The sequence below is a fragment of the Onychomys torridus genome, chromosome 19 (genome assembly GCF_903995425.1).
Source record: "Onychomys torridus chromosome 19, mOncTor1.1, whole genome shotgun sequence".
Taxonomy (NCBI): domain Eukaryota; kingdom Metazoa; phylum Chordata; class Mammalia; order Rodentia; family Cricetidae; genus Onychomys; species Onychomys torridus.
The window spans coordinates 64,489,390-64,507,795 of NC_050461.1; the positions used below are offsets into that span (position 1 = coordinate 64,489,390).

At 39.3% G+C, this 18,406-nt stretch overlaps 1 protein-coding gene across 1 annotated transcript; it reads right to left on the minus strand.

The window, feature by feature from the left end:
- Window positions 1-17,338: 17,338 nt before the first annotated feature.
- Window positions 17,339-18,325, minus strand: LOC118570340 (vomeronasal type-1 receptor 4-like). Its single transcript, XM_036168721.1, has one exon. The coding sequence runs from the start codon at window positions 18,278-18,280 to the stop codon at window positions 17,339-17,341; it is 942 nt and encodes a 313-aa protein (XP_036024614.1). The 5' UTR covers window positions 18,281-18,325.
- Window positions 18,326-18,406: the final 81 nt, after the last annotated feature.

Below are 18,406 nucleotides of genomic sequence, written 5' to 3' on the forward strand. Positions count from 1 at the left end.
CAAAATCCCTTATTTGTAATTGTGTTGCAAGACATTCTGGGAAGAATAAAGAGATGAATATAGACAAGATATATTATATGCATGAAATTTTCAAAGAATAAATAAAAATATTATTTTTAAAAGTTCAACACTCAAGCTGACAATCATACATATAGGACACAGAATGTTTCAAATGGCCAATATAATTTGGCAGCAAGTAGCAGTGATTGGCATGTAGGTTACTTGGTTCATCCTTGGGGATTTCAAAGGGACCACTGCAGTTCATCAAGCTGCTTAATAGATAATTCAGAAGCCGGTCTGGAAAGAAATAAGAGATTTAAATTACCCCTTTGTAACCTCTTAGCTTATTTAACGCCGGTGCTCATAATAATGGCTTATTATTTACATAAACTGCAGGTAGGCCATATAAAGAAGTACCTTAAAATGGCTAATCTTTCCACAGTGACTTATGGATTTGTGGAACTCTCTAATATTTCTCAGTATATCTGAAGAAAACCATACTTACAGGTGCCCTTAGCCCTGTGCATCCAATATAGAGGCTACATCCCATACCCCTGCCCACACCTCATGCCTTATCTATGATAGTGGATGCTCTTAATAAAAGCCAGTGAATAGTTTGCCATTTTCCCTTTCAAAGTCAGCAAGACCCACAGCACAGGGAAGATGTTGTAGCTCTTGGTAGCAAATAGCAGCATCCGAGGTCTAATATACTTATACAAGGTTAAAGAGCTATTGGGAAAGGGACCCCAGTACCAACTTCAGAAGGTATTGTCAAGGCTTAGTTACAGGGTTGAACTAGGAAAATGGCAGCCAGCCTGGTTCATTGTTTTTCAGTTTTCCAACTAAGCAATGGGCTGCATGTTTCTGAAGCTATGCCTCAAAAGCATTTGTGAGACTTCAGTGATGATGGGGTCTCCTTGAAGCACTCTATTCTTATTTGTTTGTTATAGCTTGAAGTTATGACAGTATTTAAGTTATCCTCCTGTGTCATTCCCAGTACATGCAAGTGTGATGTTTTAAATCTGAGACAGAAATGGCAGTTGAAGCTCAAAAGCAGTCTGCAAATATATCTGTGTCCATGTGATTTATTCTAAGCAGGCACTGGTGATAATTTGTGGAAAGTGGGATGCTTATCCATTGCTTTTGGCCATGCAAACTGTTACAACCACTATAGAACTCAATGTGGAGATTCCTCAAAAAGCTGAAAATTGAGCTACCATAAGATCAAATCATAGTACTCAAAGCATCCCACATCTTACTAGAATCATAAATGGTAATCTACTTCCATTGTTTTTCTATGCTTAATGGCCATATTACAAGGAAACCTATATATCCAAAAATCAATAAATGAATGATGAAAATGTGGTACATTTATACCATGGGATATTCCACTATTAATATAAATTGTAAAAATTTCAGGCATATGAATGGAGCTGGAAACAATCACACTGAAAGACAACCATAACATGGTTTCTATTATATGTGGGTGTTAGCTTTTAATCTTTAAATATGAGTGTTGCATTTAGACTACCTACAGGGCTTAAATACCAGGTATGAGTCCAAGGAAGAGCAATGGGTCTTCCAAAGAAGTAAAAATAGAATTACTCCTTAGAGGAAATTAGAGTAGGAAAACTGTATGGGGAGGGACATAGGAGGGCATAATAGTGTAGGGAATTGAGGGAGGGATAACTTACACTAAAGGCTTTTTAAAAGCCTCATAAAGCACATGAGTGTAGAAACTTTATATATACCATATAATGGGAGAAACACTAGCTAACAGAACTCTTAATTTTAAAAGAATTAAGCTATTATTATACAGCCTTTACTTCCCTCTAAAACCTCACAATACTGGACTCATTGTCTGAAATTTATTCCCAGTTCTTATTTTAGAAGCTCCCACAGAACAGCCCATAAGCTCTAACGATGCAAAAGCTTTTAACTTTGTAAAAAGTTAAAAGTTTGTAACTTAAGGCTATAAAATACTCCAAAAAACAACATGATTAAGTTTATCAAAGTTATATCCCATGAACATGGTAAAATATTTATGTATTAGATACGTTTCTATCTCTGTGATTAAAGAGCATAACCAAAAGCTTGGTAAGGAAATGTCTATTTCATGCTTTATTTCCAGGTTGCTCTCCATCAGTGAGGAACATGAAGGCAGGAACTCAAGGCAAGAACTTTCATAGGTACTGAAGCAGAATATATTGAAGGAATGCTGCTTAGTGCTTGCTCCCAATGGCTTCCTCAGTCGGCTTTTTTCCAAGCCCAGGAATGGCAGTTCATGCATTTCTACTAGTTTGGCTGGTCCTTTCTGTTGCAGGCAAATGGATAGAACTAGAAAATATCATTCTGAGTGAAGTAACCCAGACTCAGAAAGACAAACATGGTATGTACTCACTCATAAGTGGTTACTATATGTAAAGCAAAGGATAACCAGACTGCAACCCACAGCTCCCAAGAGGCTAGCTAGCAGGGAGGACTCTAGAAAAGATGTGTGGATCATCTAGCAAAGGAGAAATAGTTGAGATCTACATGAGCAAACTGGGGGTGGGGGAAAAATGGAGGGTAAGAGATGGAGGATGAGAACATAGGGAAATGGGAGGTTTGAGATGGAACAGGGAAAGAGTGGGAGAGCAAGGAAAGAGATACCATGATAAGTGAAGACATCATGGGTATAGGGAGAAACAGAGTGCTAGGGAAGTTCCCAGAAATCCACAAAGATGACCCCACCTTAGAGTACTAGAAATAGTGGAGAGGGTACTAGAGCTGACCTACTCAGGTGATAAGATGGCTGAATACCCTAACGGTCATCATAGAGCCTCTTCCAGTGATTGATGGAAGCAGATGCAGAGATCCACAGCCGGGTCCCAGATGGAGCTCCAGGAGTTCAATCAATGAGAGAGAGGAGATTCTATGAGTGGGGGACATGGAGATCATAATGGAAAAATGGACATTCATTTTCAATGCTACTTTACTGACAATATTGCAGAAATATGGGCAACCTAATATTACATTAGTTGATGAATGGATAATTAAAATGTGACACATTTGCAAAATGGAATATTATTTTCCAACTAAGAAAAAAGTATAAAATTTGCTAAAAATGGAGTTGGAAACTGTTACTCTGAATTAGCTAAGATTCAGAAATAAAAACGTAGCATGTTTTTTTTCATATTTGTTTGTTAACTTTGAATCTTCCTTTGTATAATTTGCTGGCTTTGTTTATTTGTTTCTGTCTTTCAATTTTTTTTTTCAAACTTACAAAATCCACCATCATCTGGGTAGAGGGATTTCATTATCCTGACATATAGGGAAATGGGCATTTTAATGATTAATGATTTCTGAATTAAGATTCATTTGGATGAGGACTCAGAAGCTTCCAATCTGAGGAAACAAAACCATATGAGGAACCGGCAAGGTGAGGAAGCTGTGGCTTGTTCTGCTTCTCTGATCCTCCAGCATTCACCCCAATAACTGGCCTCAGGTTTGATTTTATTAATAAGACCTGTTAAGAATCATGCTACATTTGGCACCCAATATTTGTGGTATAAATTCACAAAAAAAGCCTCTTGCCTGTGGCCTTGCAGGCCCCCAGCTCAGGCCCCAGCTACACTCGGCCGATTGTGGTGGCACACACTGGTAGGATTTGCTGATAGAGGCAGAGGCAGGAGGATCCCTAGTTTGAGGCCAGCCTAGGAGGTTTGCTTAAGGAGAAATTTCAAACTCTGACCCAGCCACAAACAGTGGCAGTGGAACTATGGAGGCAGCAGGTGCTGCTCTGAGTTGCCATATCTTTCTCATGGTGTTGGTGACTGCAGTGATGCTGCTGTCTGGGACGAAGTGTTTACTACTGCTTGTTCAGAAAAGAATTGCCTGGACCATCTTGTTACAAGAAGGCATTGGCAAAGGTCAGTTTGGAAAAGTTTGGCAAGACAAATGGTGGGGAGAAATTGCTGTGAAGATTTCCTCTTCTAGGGAAGAAAGTTCATGGTTCAAAGAGACAGACATTTATCAGACTGTGATTACTCCAAACCATGGAGGAGGGGCACACACACACACACACACACACACACACACAAACACACACACAAAATGTCTGCAGGGAACCATGACCACACCTAACAGTGAGTTTGAAATCTTCAAAAAGATAACAGGATCCCACGAAGATGATTCCACATGGACTATGATAAAGCCATTAAGCTAATTAACACCACAAAAAGATGGGCTTTGGACTATAAAATATCAGGACAATTTCAAGATGGCTAGCTAAGATGAACCAGCCTGACAGACTACTTGAACAAGGACTTGAAACAAGCCCTGCACTTTCTCATTATGCAGTGGCTGGACAAATGATACAGGACTTGACAATTAATACAAAAATAGAGTTGAGGTTTAAAAACGAAAAAGAATATAGATGAGGTACATCACAGAATCTACCCTGAGAAAAAAAGATAAAGAAATAGGAGGATAGCCCATCTGGACCAGAGGTAAGAGCCTGGGGTTATAGTCAGAGAGGCAACCGACCCTAGGTTCCACCCCTGACCATCATCCTGAGAAGACCTGCCCAACTTGGCTCCAGTTACCAGCCAATCTGTGGGCCATGTGGGAAGGCTCCCCTTTTCCAAGACTGCAGGCAGACCCTGCAGTCTCCACACCCTGCCCCACACCCATTTGCCCAAGACCCCAGCCACTTCCTGAGAATCAGAGACCAGCCCCCAGCTCCCATCTGCCCTGGAACTCCCATCAGGACGAGAGAGACCCTCAGTGGACACTACAACCTCAATGCCTTGCCCCCACACCCACTTGCACTAGACCCTAGCCACTTCCTGAGACTCAAAGACCAGCCCCCAGCTCCCATTGGCCACAGAAATCCCATCAGGACCAGAGGTGAGTGCATGAGCTTATAGTCAGAGAGGCAAACAACCCTGGGTCCCACCCCTGGGCATTATCCTGGGAAGACTTGCCCAACTTGGCCTCAGTTTCCAGCCACTCAGCGGGCACTGTGGGAAGGCTCCCCTATCCCAAGACTGCAGGCAGACCCTGCAGTCTCCACACTCTGCCCCACACCCAATTGCCCAAGACCCCAGTCACTTCCTGAGACTCAGAGACCAGCCCCCAGATACCGTCAACACCAGAACTCCCATCTGGACCAGAACTTCCATCCTGTCCTGGAACTCACATCTGAACAAGAGGAGCTCCCATTTGGAACAGATAAGGAGACACCAGGGACTTCCTGAGACTCAGAGTCCAGCCCCCCAGCTCCTATATGGCCAGCACTCTCATCTGGCCCAGAGCTTCCATCCAGCCCAGAGCTTGTATCTGGACCAGAGAGAGGCTCTCTAAATCTGTCAACTCCCTCTGGACCAAGTACACTGAAAAGACCAAGAACGAACACAAGAGGAGATGGGCAGATACCAAGGCAGAAGTACATACAACAAAATAAAAAGCCATACAGCAACACCAGAACCTAGTCCTTCTCCAACAGCAAGAACTGAATATCATAGAATGGAAGAAGAAGAAGAAAACAACCTTATGAGTAACAACATGAAGAGGCTAGAGCCTTATACAGAAGAAATCAAAAATAAAGTGGAGGAACAGACAAACAAAAAATGTGAAGAATGCTATAAAAAACTAGAGGAATGGACAATTAAAGGAGAAGAAAACAGTAAGTCCCTCAAGGAATATCATGAAAAAGCAAGGGAAATAGTCCAAGACCTGAAGAGGGAAATAGAAAAAATGAAGAAGACACTAGCAGAAGGAATGCTGAAAATAGAAAATCTGAGTAAACAAACAGTAAATTGAGATGCAAATATAACCAAAAGAATGCAAGAGATGAAAGAGATGATCTCTGGTGTTGAAGATATGATAGAAGAAGTAGATTCATCAGTCAAAGAAAACACTAAAACCAAGAGAGTCATGGCCCAAAATGTCCAAGAAATTTGGGACACCATGAAAAGACCAAACCTACAAATAATAGGGATAGAGGAAGGAGAATAATACCAACTCAAAGGCACAGAAAATATATTTAACAAGATCATAGAAGAAAACTTTCCCAACTTAAAGAAGGAAATGCCTATGAAGATACAAGAAGCCTATAGAACACGAAACAGACTAGACACCCAAAAAAGTCTCCTCGCCACATAATAATTAAACAACTAAATGTACAGAATAAAGAAAGAATATTAAGGGCAGCAAAGGAAAAGGGCCAAGAGACGTATAAAGGCAAACCCTTCAGAATAGCAACTGATTTCTCAATGGAAACTTTGAAAGCCAGAAGGACCTGGACAAATATAATGCAGACACTAAGAGACTATGGATGCCAGCCTAGACTAATATACCCAGCAAAACTTTCAATCATCATAGATGGAGTGAACAACACCTTCCAAGATAAAACAAGATTTAAGCAATACTTATCCACAAACCCAGCCATACAGAAAGCACTAGAAGGAAAACTCCAACCTAAAGAAGGCAGATACATCCATGAAAACAGAGCCAATAGATAACACCACAACAGTAAACCCCAAAGAAGAGAAGTACACACACACTACCACCAAAAAATAAAAATAACAACAGGAATTAACAATCACTGGTCATTAATATCCCTTAATATCAATGGACTTAATTCACCTATAAAAAGACACAGACTAACAAAATGGATATGAAAACAGGTCCCATCTTTCTGCTGCATACAAGAAACACACCACAAATTCAAAGATAGAGACCTCCTAAGAATAAAAAGCTGTGAAAAGACTTTCCAATCAAATGGTCTTAAGAAGCAAGCTGGTGTAGCCATCTTAATAAACAGCAAAATAGACCTCAAACTAAAATCAATCAAAAGAGATGCTGAAGGACATTACATACTCATTGCAGGAAAAATCCACCAAGATGAAGTCTCAATTCTGAACATTTATGCCCCAAACACAAGGGCACCCACATATGTAGGAGAAACATTATTAAAGGGTAAATCACATGTAAAACCCCACACATTACTAGTGGGAGATTTCAACACCCCATTTTCACCTCTGGAGATCGACCAAATTGAAACTTAACAGAAACATAATGGTCTTAACTGATGTTATGGCTAAAATGGACTTAATCAATATCTACAGAAATTCCACCCAAACAAAAAAGAATATACCTTCTTCTCAGCACCCCATGGAACCTTCTCTAAAAGCGACCACATACTTGGCCACAAAGCAAAGCTCAACAGATACAAAACAATTAGAATGACCTGCGATGTTCTATCAGACCATCATGGTTTGAAGTTAAATTTCAACAACAACAACAACAAAAAATACAGAAATCCTACAATCTCATGGAAAATGAATAATGCTCAACTGAATCACTAATGGGTTAAGGAAGAAATAAATAAAGAAATTAAAGACTTCCTAGATATCAATGAAAATGAATACACCACATACCCAAACTTATGGGATACTATGAAAGCAGTGCTAAGAGGGAAATTCATAGCACTGAATGCCCACATAAAGAAGCTGGAGAAATCTCATGCTAGTGACTTGACAGCACACATGAAAGTCATTGAACAGGAAGAAGCAAATTCTCCCAGGAGAAACAGATGGCAGGAAATTATCAAATTGTGAACTGAAATCAATAAAAAGGAAATAAAGAGAACAATACAAAGGACTGATGAATCAAAGAGTTGGTTCTTTGAGAAGATGAACAAGATAGAGAAGCCCTTATCCAAAGTAACCAAAAGACAGAGAGAGAGCATCCAAATTAACAAAATCAGAAATGAAAAGGGGGACATAACAACAGACAAGGAGGAAATCCAGAGAATCATCAGGTCATACATCAAAAAACTCTACTCCACAAAACTGGAAAATCTAAAAGAAATGGAAAATTTTCTGGATAGCTACCACATACCTAAGTTAAATCAAGACCAGATAAACCATTTAAATAGTCCAGTAACACCAAAGAAAATAGAATCAGACATTAAAAGTCTCCCTACCAAAAAAAAGCCCAGGACCAGATGGTTTCACTGCAGAATTCTACCAGATCTTCAAAGAAGACCTAATACCCATACTCTTTAAACTGTTCCACACAATAGAAGCAGAAGGAATATTACCAACCTTCTTCTTTGAGGCTACAATTACCCTGAATCCTAAAACAAAACAAAGATGCAACAAAGAAAGAGAACTACAGACCAATCTCCCTCATGAACATTGATGCAAAAATACTCAATAAAATTCTGGCAAACAGACTCCAAGAACATATCAAAACAATTATCGACCATGATCAAGTAGGCTTCATCCCAGGTATTCAAGGGTGGTTCAATATACAAAAGTCCATCAATGTAATACAGCATATAAACAAACTCAAGGAAAAAAAAACACATGATCATCTCACTAGATGCAGAAAAGGCATTTGACAAAATCCAACACCCCATCATGATAAAGGTCTCAGCACGATCAGGAATACAGGGAACATACCTAAACATAATAAAGGCAATCTACAGCAAGCCAACAGCCAACATCAAATTAAATGGAGAGAAACTCAAAGCAATACCACTAAAATCAGGAACAAGGCAAGGATGTCCCCTCTCCCCATACTTATTCAATATAGTACTTGAAGTTCTAGCCAGAGCTATTAGACAACATAAAGAGATTAAGGGGATACAAATTGGAAAGGAAGGAGTCAAGCTCTCCCTATTTGCAGATGACATGATAGTATACATGAATGACCCCAAAAATTCAACCAAGGAAGTGATACAGCTAATAAAATCCTTCAGCAACATAGCATGATACAAGATCAACTCAAAAAAATCAGTAGTCCTTCTATATACAGTAGACAAACAGGCTGAGAAGAAAATCAGATATACATCACCCTTTACAATAGCCACAAATGATATAAAATACCTTGGGGTTACTTTAACTAACCATGTGAAGGACCTATATGACAAGAACTTTAAGTCCCTGAAAAAAGAAATTTAAGATGTCAGAAAATGGAAAGACCTCCCATGCTCATGGATAGGCAGGGTTAACATAGTAAAAATGGCCATCTTACCAAAAGCAATCTACAAATTCAATGTAATCTCCATCAAATTACCAACACAATTCTTCACAGATCTGGAAAGAATAATACTCAACTTCATATGGAAAAACAAAAATCCAAAATACCCAAAAGAATCCTGTATAATAAAACAACCTCTGGAGGCATCACGATCCCTGACCTCAAGCTCTGCTATAGAGCTACTGTAAAAAAAAAAAAAAAAAAACAAAAAACAAAAAAACAGCTTGGTACTGGCATAAAAAATGACATGTGGACCAATAGAATCGAATTGAAGCCCCTGACATTAACATGCACACCTATGAACATATAATTTTTGACAAAGATGCCAAAAATGTACAATGGAAAAAAGAAAGCATCTTCAACAAATGGTGCTGGCATAACTGGATGTCAATGTGTAGAAGGCTGCAAATAGATCCATATCTGTCACTGTGGACAAAACTTAGGTCCAAGTGGATCAAAGACCTCAACATAAATCCAGTTACTCTGAACCTGATAGTAGAGAAAGTAGGAAGTACTCTTGAACACATTGGCACCAGAGATCACTTTCTAAATATAACACCAGCAGCACAGACACTGTTAGAAACAACCAATCAATGGGACCTGTTGAAACTGAGAAGCTTTTGTAGAGCAAAGGACATGGTCAACAAGACAAAGTGACATCCTACAGAATGGGAAAGGCTCTTCACCAACCCCACATCTGACAGAGGGCTGATTTCCAGAATATATAAAGAACTCAATAAATTAGACATCAAAATGCCCAACAGGCCAATTAAGAAATGGGCTATAGAACTAAACAGAGAATTCTCCACAGAGGAAGTTCAAATGGCTGAAAGACATTTAAGGAATTGCTCAACATCCCTAATTATCTGGGAAATGCAAATCAAAATGACTCTGAGAAACCACCTTACTTACACCTGTCAGAATGGCTAAGATCAAAAACACAGAAGACAGTTTATGCTGGAGAGGATGGGGAGCAAGGGGAACTCTCCTCCACTGCTGGTGGGAATGCAAGCTTGTACAGCCACTTTGGAAATCAATATGGTGCTTCCTTAGAAAATTGGGAATCCATCTCCCCCATGACCAAGCTGTAGCAGTCTTGGGCATATACCCAAGGAATGCTCAATCATAACACAAGGGCATTTGCTCAGCTATTTTCATATCAGCATTGTTTGTAATAACCAGAACCAGGAAACAACCTAGATGCCCTTCAACTGAAGAATGGATAAAGAAAATATGGTACATATACACAATGGAGTACTACTCATCAGAGAAAAACAATATCATGAGGTTTGCAGGCAAATGGATGGATCTAGAAAAAATCATCCTGAGTGAGGTAACCTGTGGATATCGCTCTGTGTAAATAAAGTTCTGATTGGCCAGTGGTCAGGCATGAAGTATTGGCGGGACATTAGAAAAGAGAATTCTGGGAAGTAGAAGCCTGGGGAGAGACTCCGCCAGCCGCCGCCATGAGAAGCAACATGTAAAGACACTGGTAAGCCACAAGCCATGTGGCAAAGTATAGACTAACAGAAATGGGTTAATTTAAGATAGAAAAAGTAGATAACAAACAGCCTGCCACGCTCATACAGTTTATAAGCAATGTAAGTTGCTGTGTGTTTTCTTGGTTGGGTCTGAGTGACTATGGGACTGGCGGGTAAGAGAGATTTGTCCTGACTGGGCCAGGCAGGAAAACTCTAACTACAAATGGCATCCAACGTGTTGGCAAGAATTTCCACCTAAAACCTGAAAAAAAGATCCTAAAACAGAGCTAAAAAGAACTTCCTAGTTGTCTCTCTCAAGTTAGTGGCAGCCTGCCGGTTTGAGCTACTGTGGCAGGTTTCTGGCGTGTGCATCTGACCTGCAGTGTGGTGGGAATGAGGAATCTATAAGCGACACTTTACTCTGCTGCGTGGTGGATTTAGCCTTTGCTAGTTAAAAAAAAAAATAGATTTCTGAGCTATGCGCTGCTTTGATAGAAGTGCTTCTGATAGCTGATGGTACACATGGCTCCAGACCCAGAGCTGGCAGTAAACTGTACTACCGCCATGTTGGGAAAATGAGGTGGGTGGAGCCAGCAGCCACAGAGGCGTTTCAATCTTACAAAGATGGATATTACACAAAGAATCTGGTTTGTGTTGTCTTTGGGATTTTTAACTGCAGAAAAAGATTTGATCGTAAAAGCTGTTGAGTTAAACAAATATGTAAATTTTAAAGGTACCTTGACTTCAAAATTTGGATATAAGGATATGTTGCTTTGGAAAGGAGTCTCTGCTTTTGTTTCCACAGAAAGCCAGAGGCTATGGATTTGTTCCAGGTTAAGATACATCAGGTTTGATCAGCCAAGACCACCTGAAAGGTCTCCGATGACACCATGGCCCAAATGATCCGACATCCCAAATGATTTCAAGGCAACTGGCTCAGAGGTTTACCCTAACGGACTACTCCATAATCCTATAATTTTCTTTGTGTTCCCATAAGATACAGCGCCCCCCTCCAGCAGGAAGTAGTAAGAAACACTACGCCCACATTTCCAAAATTATCAAGCTGGCTTTGGAGATGGAATTGGCTCACTCCTTCTCTAAACCCAGACATATTACTAAAAGAAAAGGTTAAGAGATTCTTGTGTCCCAAATCAGAAGAGCCCTCTGGTGTGGGACAGAGAAAAACCAATATTTTTCTTTAAAGCAGTTTGATTATAAATGAGATCTCTTTCTAAAGAAGGAAAGGGGATATGATACAGATATAATAGGATGAAAGGGTAGATTAAGGAACTTACTTCTAAAGAGCAACAACTTGTTTAAAATGTTTTACATTGGTATAGATTTTAGTCTATTGATACAAACTTCAAGTTAATTTTGTTATACTGTGTGTATATTTCTAATCATGTTTAAGGTATTATGTTTGTATAGCTCATTTTAAATTGAAATGGATAATTAAAAATAGATTAATAATTAGTTATCTATGATAATCATACTCATAACCATGTTAGTTAAGTCTTCTAGGTATACATAGAGATATTTCAGATAGATAGGTAATCTTCAAATACTTCAAAGACCTACAGAATATGGCATTTAAAATACTTCTAAAATTTAGACTTTCTGGACAGTGAGACATGTCTGCTCCTGGCAGCACTGATTTACTTCAGAGAGGAGGATGGGCATTGAAGACACTTCATATGGAGTTTATCTTCACCTTGACAAAAATAACCATTTGGGCAAGAAACTGTTCTTGCCTGGACTGCTCGATCAACTGGACATACAGGACCCATAGAAAGGTGACCACTAAACTTTGCTTGACAAAATGGTCCTTCAGGTTCCTGCTTCACAAAAGAAACTGCCAAACATTCTACAGGACACTGAGAGAAGTGACCAAGAGACTCTAGCCCTGTGGGCTAAAAACAATTGCCCCAACTTTACAAAGGATCATTAGGTGACTGTCCAGGCTGCCAGCTGTCTCTGTCTACTCTGCAAGACTCCTGAAAGTTGCTTGCATCCTTCTCCCATTTCTCAGGTAATATTATATCCTTCTGAGGTCTTTGATGTGGTTGAAGACTAGATAGTTATAATTTCCTCAGTTATGATACAAGATAAGTTAGATATAAAACTTTAGACTCACAAATATAAGATAGATAGGATATCGTCTTTAATATTGTAACTATAATTCTTGCTTGATAATTGTTTTGTTATATGTAATTGTACTATGTAGAAGTTAAAACCTTCCTTAAAAAAAAAAAGAAAAGGGGAAGTGCTGTGGATATCGCTCTGTGTAAATAAAGTTCTGATTGGCCAGTGGTCAGGCAGGAAGTATAGGCGGGACAAGAGAGAAGAGAATTCTGGGAAGTAGAAGCCTGGGGAGAGACACCGCCAGCCGCCGCCATGAGAAGCAACATGTAAAGACACTGGTAAGCCACAAGCCATGTGGCAAAGTATAGACTAACAGAAATGGGTTAATTTAAGATAGAAAAAGTAGATAACAAACAGCCTGCCACGCCCATACAGTTTATAAGCAATGTAAGTTTCTGTGTGCTTTCTTGGTTGGGTCTGAGTGACTGTGGGACTGGCGGGTAAGAGAGATTTGTCCTGACTGGGCCAGGTAGGAAAACTCTAACTACAGTAACCCAGACTCAGAAGGACAAACACGGTATGTACTCACTCATAGGAGGATACTAGATGTAAAACAAAGATGACTACATTGCTACACAATTCCATGGAGGCTACCTAGAAAACAGGACCCTAGGAAAGACACAGGGATCATCCAATGACAAATGGATGAGATCTACATGAACATCCTGGACGACAGTGGGAGTAATGAAGGGCAAGATTTGATGGAAATAAAGCTTAAGGGAGCAGGAGATCCCAGCTGGATCAAGAACAGAAAGGGAGAATGAGGAATAACAGACCATAATAAATGAAGACCACATGAGAACAGGAATATGCAGAGTGCTCGAGAGGTCCCCTTAAATCCACAATGATACATCCTCTGTAGACTGCTGGCAATGGTCAAGAGAATGCCTGATCTGACCTTGTCTGGTTATCAGATGGCCAAACACCCTACCAGTCGAGCTGGAACTGTCATCCAATAACTGATGGAAGTGGATGCAGAGATCCTCAGCCAGGCCCCAGGTGGACCTCCAGGTGTCCAATTGTCGAGAAAGAGGGGGGACTGTAAGGGCATGAATTGTTGAGCCCAAGATTTGAAAAAGTACCAGGACAAATAGCCAAACGAATGCAAGCACGTGAATTATGAACCAAAGGCTGTAGAGCCCCCAGCTGGATCAGGCCCTCTGGATAACTGAGACAATTGAATAGCTTGAACTGTTTGGGAGGCATCCAGGCTGTCAGACCGGGACCTGTCCTTAGTGCATGAGCTGGCTGTTTGGGACCTTGGGCTTACACAGGGACTCTTTGCTCAGCCTGGAAGGAGGGGACTGGACCTGCCTGTACTGAATCCACCAGTTTAAATCAATCCCCAGGGGAGTCTTGGCCCTGGAGGAGATGGGAATAGAGGGTAGGGTATGGGGGAAAGGTGGGGATGGGGGTGAGAGTGGGGAGGACAGGCGAACCCTTGGCTGATGTGTAAAATTTAAACACAAATATAATTTAAAAAATGCCCAAACATACAAAAAGAAGTAGTAGGATAAATAGGTTGATCATTGAATCTACACTAAAAAGAAAAAGGCAAAGATATAAAAATGACAAAACTAGATTATTGAAATGTTTATGAAAAGAAAAAAGAGAGAATATGAATATAAGAAAAAAGATGAATTTTTGAATCTACTTTTAAAAAGGAACTATTTGTTTTACATAGGATAAGTAATGAAAATTTTTTGTCTGATTTTATCAAATATTACTGCAGTGGACATTGTTATATATAATGGAGTTTTTCATCTGAATCTGTCAAATGTTAATGGACTAGACATCATTAATGTAATCTTGACTATGTATATTGTATATACTTATTGGATATTATTTTTCTTGTATTTGTGATAAGCTCTTTTTAATATTAGACAAAAACAGGGGAAATGTGGTAGTATTGTGTTCCCAAAATATTGTGTGTCCCCGAAATAAACTTATCTGGGGTCAGAGAACAGGATGGCCACAATATTAAACAGGATATGTAGTGGTAGCACACACCTTTAATCCTAGCATTTCAAAGATAGAAATACCTCTGGATCTCTAAGTTCAAGGCTACATTAGAAACAGCCAGGCAAGGTGACACAAGCCTTTAATCCCAGAAATCCAGTCTTTAATCCCAGGGAGTGGGGACACAAAGAGAAAGATATATAAAGCATGAAAACCAGGCACCAGAGCTAGTTAAGCATTTGGCAGGTTCAGCATTTGGCTGGTTAAGCTTTCAGGCTTTGGAGTAGCTAAGTTCAGCTAAGATTCATTTGCATGGGGACTCAAAAGCTTTCAATATGAGGAAACAAAACCATCTGAGGAACTGGCAAGGTGAGGAAGCTGTGGCTTGTTCTGCTTCTCTGATCTTCCAGCGTTTAAGCCAATAACTGGCCTCAGGTTTGATTTTATTAATAAGACCTGGTAAGATTATTGCTACAGTCAGCCATGAAATTAGACGTAGAAATCAGGCAGTGGTGACACACACCCTTAATCCTATAACTCAAGAGGCAGAGATCCATCTGCATCCCTGTTAGTTCAAGGCCACACTGAAAACAGAACCAGAGAGTGGTGGCACACACCTTTAATCCCAGTAACGGGAAGCACACATGCCTTTAATTCCAGAATGTGGTATGTGAGCAGAGAATGGTGTACAAGGCATGAGGAAACAGGAACTCAAACTCTTGGGGCTGAAGATTTCATAGAGGTAATAACTACTGGCTGACTGTTCTGCTTCTCTGATCTTTCAGCTTTCACCCTGATATCGGGCTCTGGGTTTTCTATTAAAAGACCATCTAAGATTCAAACAACATCCACACTGTATAATGGCTGAAACAGTTTGCACACCAAACATAGTGGAGAAGTGTCTCCGTTTTGGAGCATCCTTCCTAGCATTTGTCATCATTTGATTTAATGATCTAGGTCATTAAACCTGGGTAAAGATGGAATCTCAAAGTAATGCTAATTAGTATTTCTCTGCTGGCTATGGATATGGAATAATTTTTTTAATTTCTATATGATTGGTTTTTAATTATTTGAGAACTCTATGTTTAGTTCTATACACATTAACTTTATGGTTTTCTTGTCACTCATCATCACTTACTTCATTGCAGACATCCTTGCCTAATTTGCATACACATCCATCTTATGCTACTGTGTTATTCATTCCAAGAAGCTTACACCTGATCCATGTCATCCTCAGACATTAATGGAACCTTCATTATCTCTCATTCACATATTCAATTTCCCTGTTCTGCATCAACATGCAATAAAGTATTTTAGGATGATTCCTGTTTTAGCTATGCCAAACAATCCTAAAGGAAAAAGCACTCATTTTTCAGATATTTTTAAATATTCTATGAAAGCCCTATAAACGTCTATCTATGAACATAACATCTGTATATTTTAGGAGACATTTACCTACAAAGGCCCTCTATCTTACCCTGCTTCACTCTGTTGTTGTTCATTTATCTTCCTTTGAGTGTCCATCCCATCATCCTAGGACCCATTTCTTAAACTCATACAGAACAAGATTTCACAAAAAAAGGACCTGAATTGCTGTGGTGCCACTGTTTTAGAAGGTAACAGAAACATCAGAAAATAGGATAGAGTTAGAAGAGGTAGATCATAACTGAGTCCTCGCAGGTTAGACTCCTGGTACCTAATGCTTTTCAGACCTCTGGAAATTTCACAGTAACTCATGAAAAATCTCATTTTTTTGCAATGTCTTCCTTTGATGTCTCAAGTAACTGCTACTCATTGTAACTCTCTTCTTAACATCACCCAACTTTAGGCAATTACTGATGCTGCCACAACATGGCTGGGAAACTGGGATGCTGCAAGAAACTCCAAGAACTTGTCTTCTCTTTATGCAACTAGCCTTTTCTAACCATATGAAGATCAAAAGGAGTCAGGATCTTCCACTGAGTGGAATGTCACATAGTTGTGGGTGGAGGAACATAAGAGAAAACGTTCTGGTTAAAACTACAAAGAGTGATGGATAGGTTGTGGCATACATTGAAGAGTGAAACATTTTGATTGTACTATTCTTATAAATCTCCAATCACAGCATTGTGAAGATACCATTACTCTTCCTCAAATACATGTTTTTATTTAGACCAATGTGAGGTAATATTCTGACTTGAACAAGTGGTATAGTATAGCTATGACCTGGCTCCCGGCATACTGTGGTTTGTACCTCCAGAGCAGGTGCCAGCAAATTGATCAGAAGCTTTTCCATAACAAGAGATTGCGACACTGTTGTGCTGAAACAGGTGTGAACTGAGAAAGACTTTCTGTGTTGGAAGCTTATTGCTTAAATAGTAGCTGTGGTTGCAAAGTCTTGTGCTGGTGGAGTTTATATTCCATAGAACAAATATTATATGTACAGTGACTTCAGGATTATATGTATCCATCCCCCTGATGTCAAGAGTGGTGATAATTTGTTGAAAACATATTGAACATTTATTCTTCAAGGCACCTGAACCAAAAAAAAGTCAATGAAATGTGTAACATAAAGGCTGTATAAGCCAGGAACCCAAGCGTTTTGCTAGATTTGAATGAAACATCTAATATTGGAAGACACTTGAAAGATCCTTACAGTTTACCTTATACAAACAAATGTCTTCCCCAAAATATTTTTGTATTGTTTCCTTTTTCAAAAACTGGATACTGAAAAGACATGCAATTTAAACAGTTACAATAATATTAGGGGATTCAGTATTCTTTATCCAAAGAAAGCAAAGTCTGGAGAGAGGGGAGAATTGACTCATCAGTAAAAAGGGGCTCAAAGTGGGAAAACACAAAGTTATAATGCTCATAATCGATATTGGCCACCAATTTTGATAGGACAATAAAGCACTGCAACCATGTGCAATGGTAGAGAGGGTATAAAAAGCCAGAAAGGTGAACACTAGAACAAGGATGTTCTTGGTAGCTCTGGATTCGGGAGACTTACTGTGGAAACCTGCAGTGTTGCGGATGTGTTGAACTCGCTGTTTGTGTCTATACAAAAAGACAATCATTGAGCTGTTCGACCAGGTGATGATGACAGAAAATACAATTTCAGGAAACACAAAAAATGCTATATATGTGGAGATTGTGAATTTGTCATGACCTACAACAGTATAGTATTTAAAACCTGTCTCTTTTGTTATGTTTTTCCTTCTTAATTTTATGGACATATACAAAGGGAAAAGAACATTTACCATGATGTACAAGAACCAGCAGAGAGAAATGTAGACACCAATGTCTTTGGGAGATTTGACTCTAAGATTCTTCCAACAGGAGTTCCTAGGGCTGATCATGATGGCCTGGAAGACACTCAAGAGACAGATGGTGGCAATGGACATGCTCCTGAAAACTCTTTGAACATACATAAAAAATTGGTAGCTCCAATCGTTAAAGAAAAGTTTCAACACAAAAATGATCATTATGTTGCCCATTCCTTTAGAGAGAATGATCAAGACGTTAACGATGACCAGATGCATGAGAATTAAATCCAAAGGCTTTACTTTGTGTTTCTTGTAATAAATAGCTAGGTAGTATGCAGGAAGAGAGACATTTCCCAAAATTCCAACTGTACTCTGAATCAAGAACATTATTCCTATTACCAAATTGTTAGGGTCCATTTTGTTATTAAGCAAAATTTACTTCAAAATGTGCCAACCGTCACTTCTCAGAGAAAAATTTTGTATTTTTATTGCTAAGATGGTCTTTTTACCTTGTGTCACAAATGCGCAAGAATCACATTAGCT

Coding starts and splice junctions, on each gene's coding strand:
- LOC118570340 (XM_036168721.1), bottom strand. CDS start 18,280: ATGGACCCTAACAATTTGGTAATAGGAATAATGTTCTTGATTCAGAGT.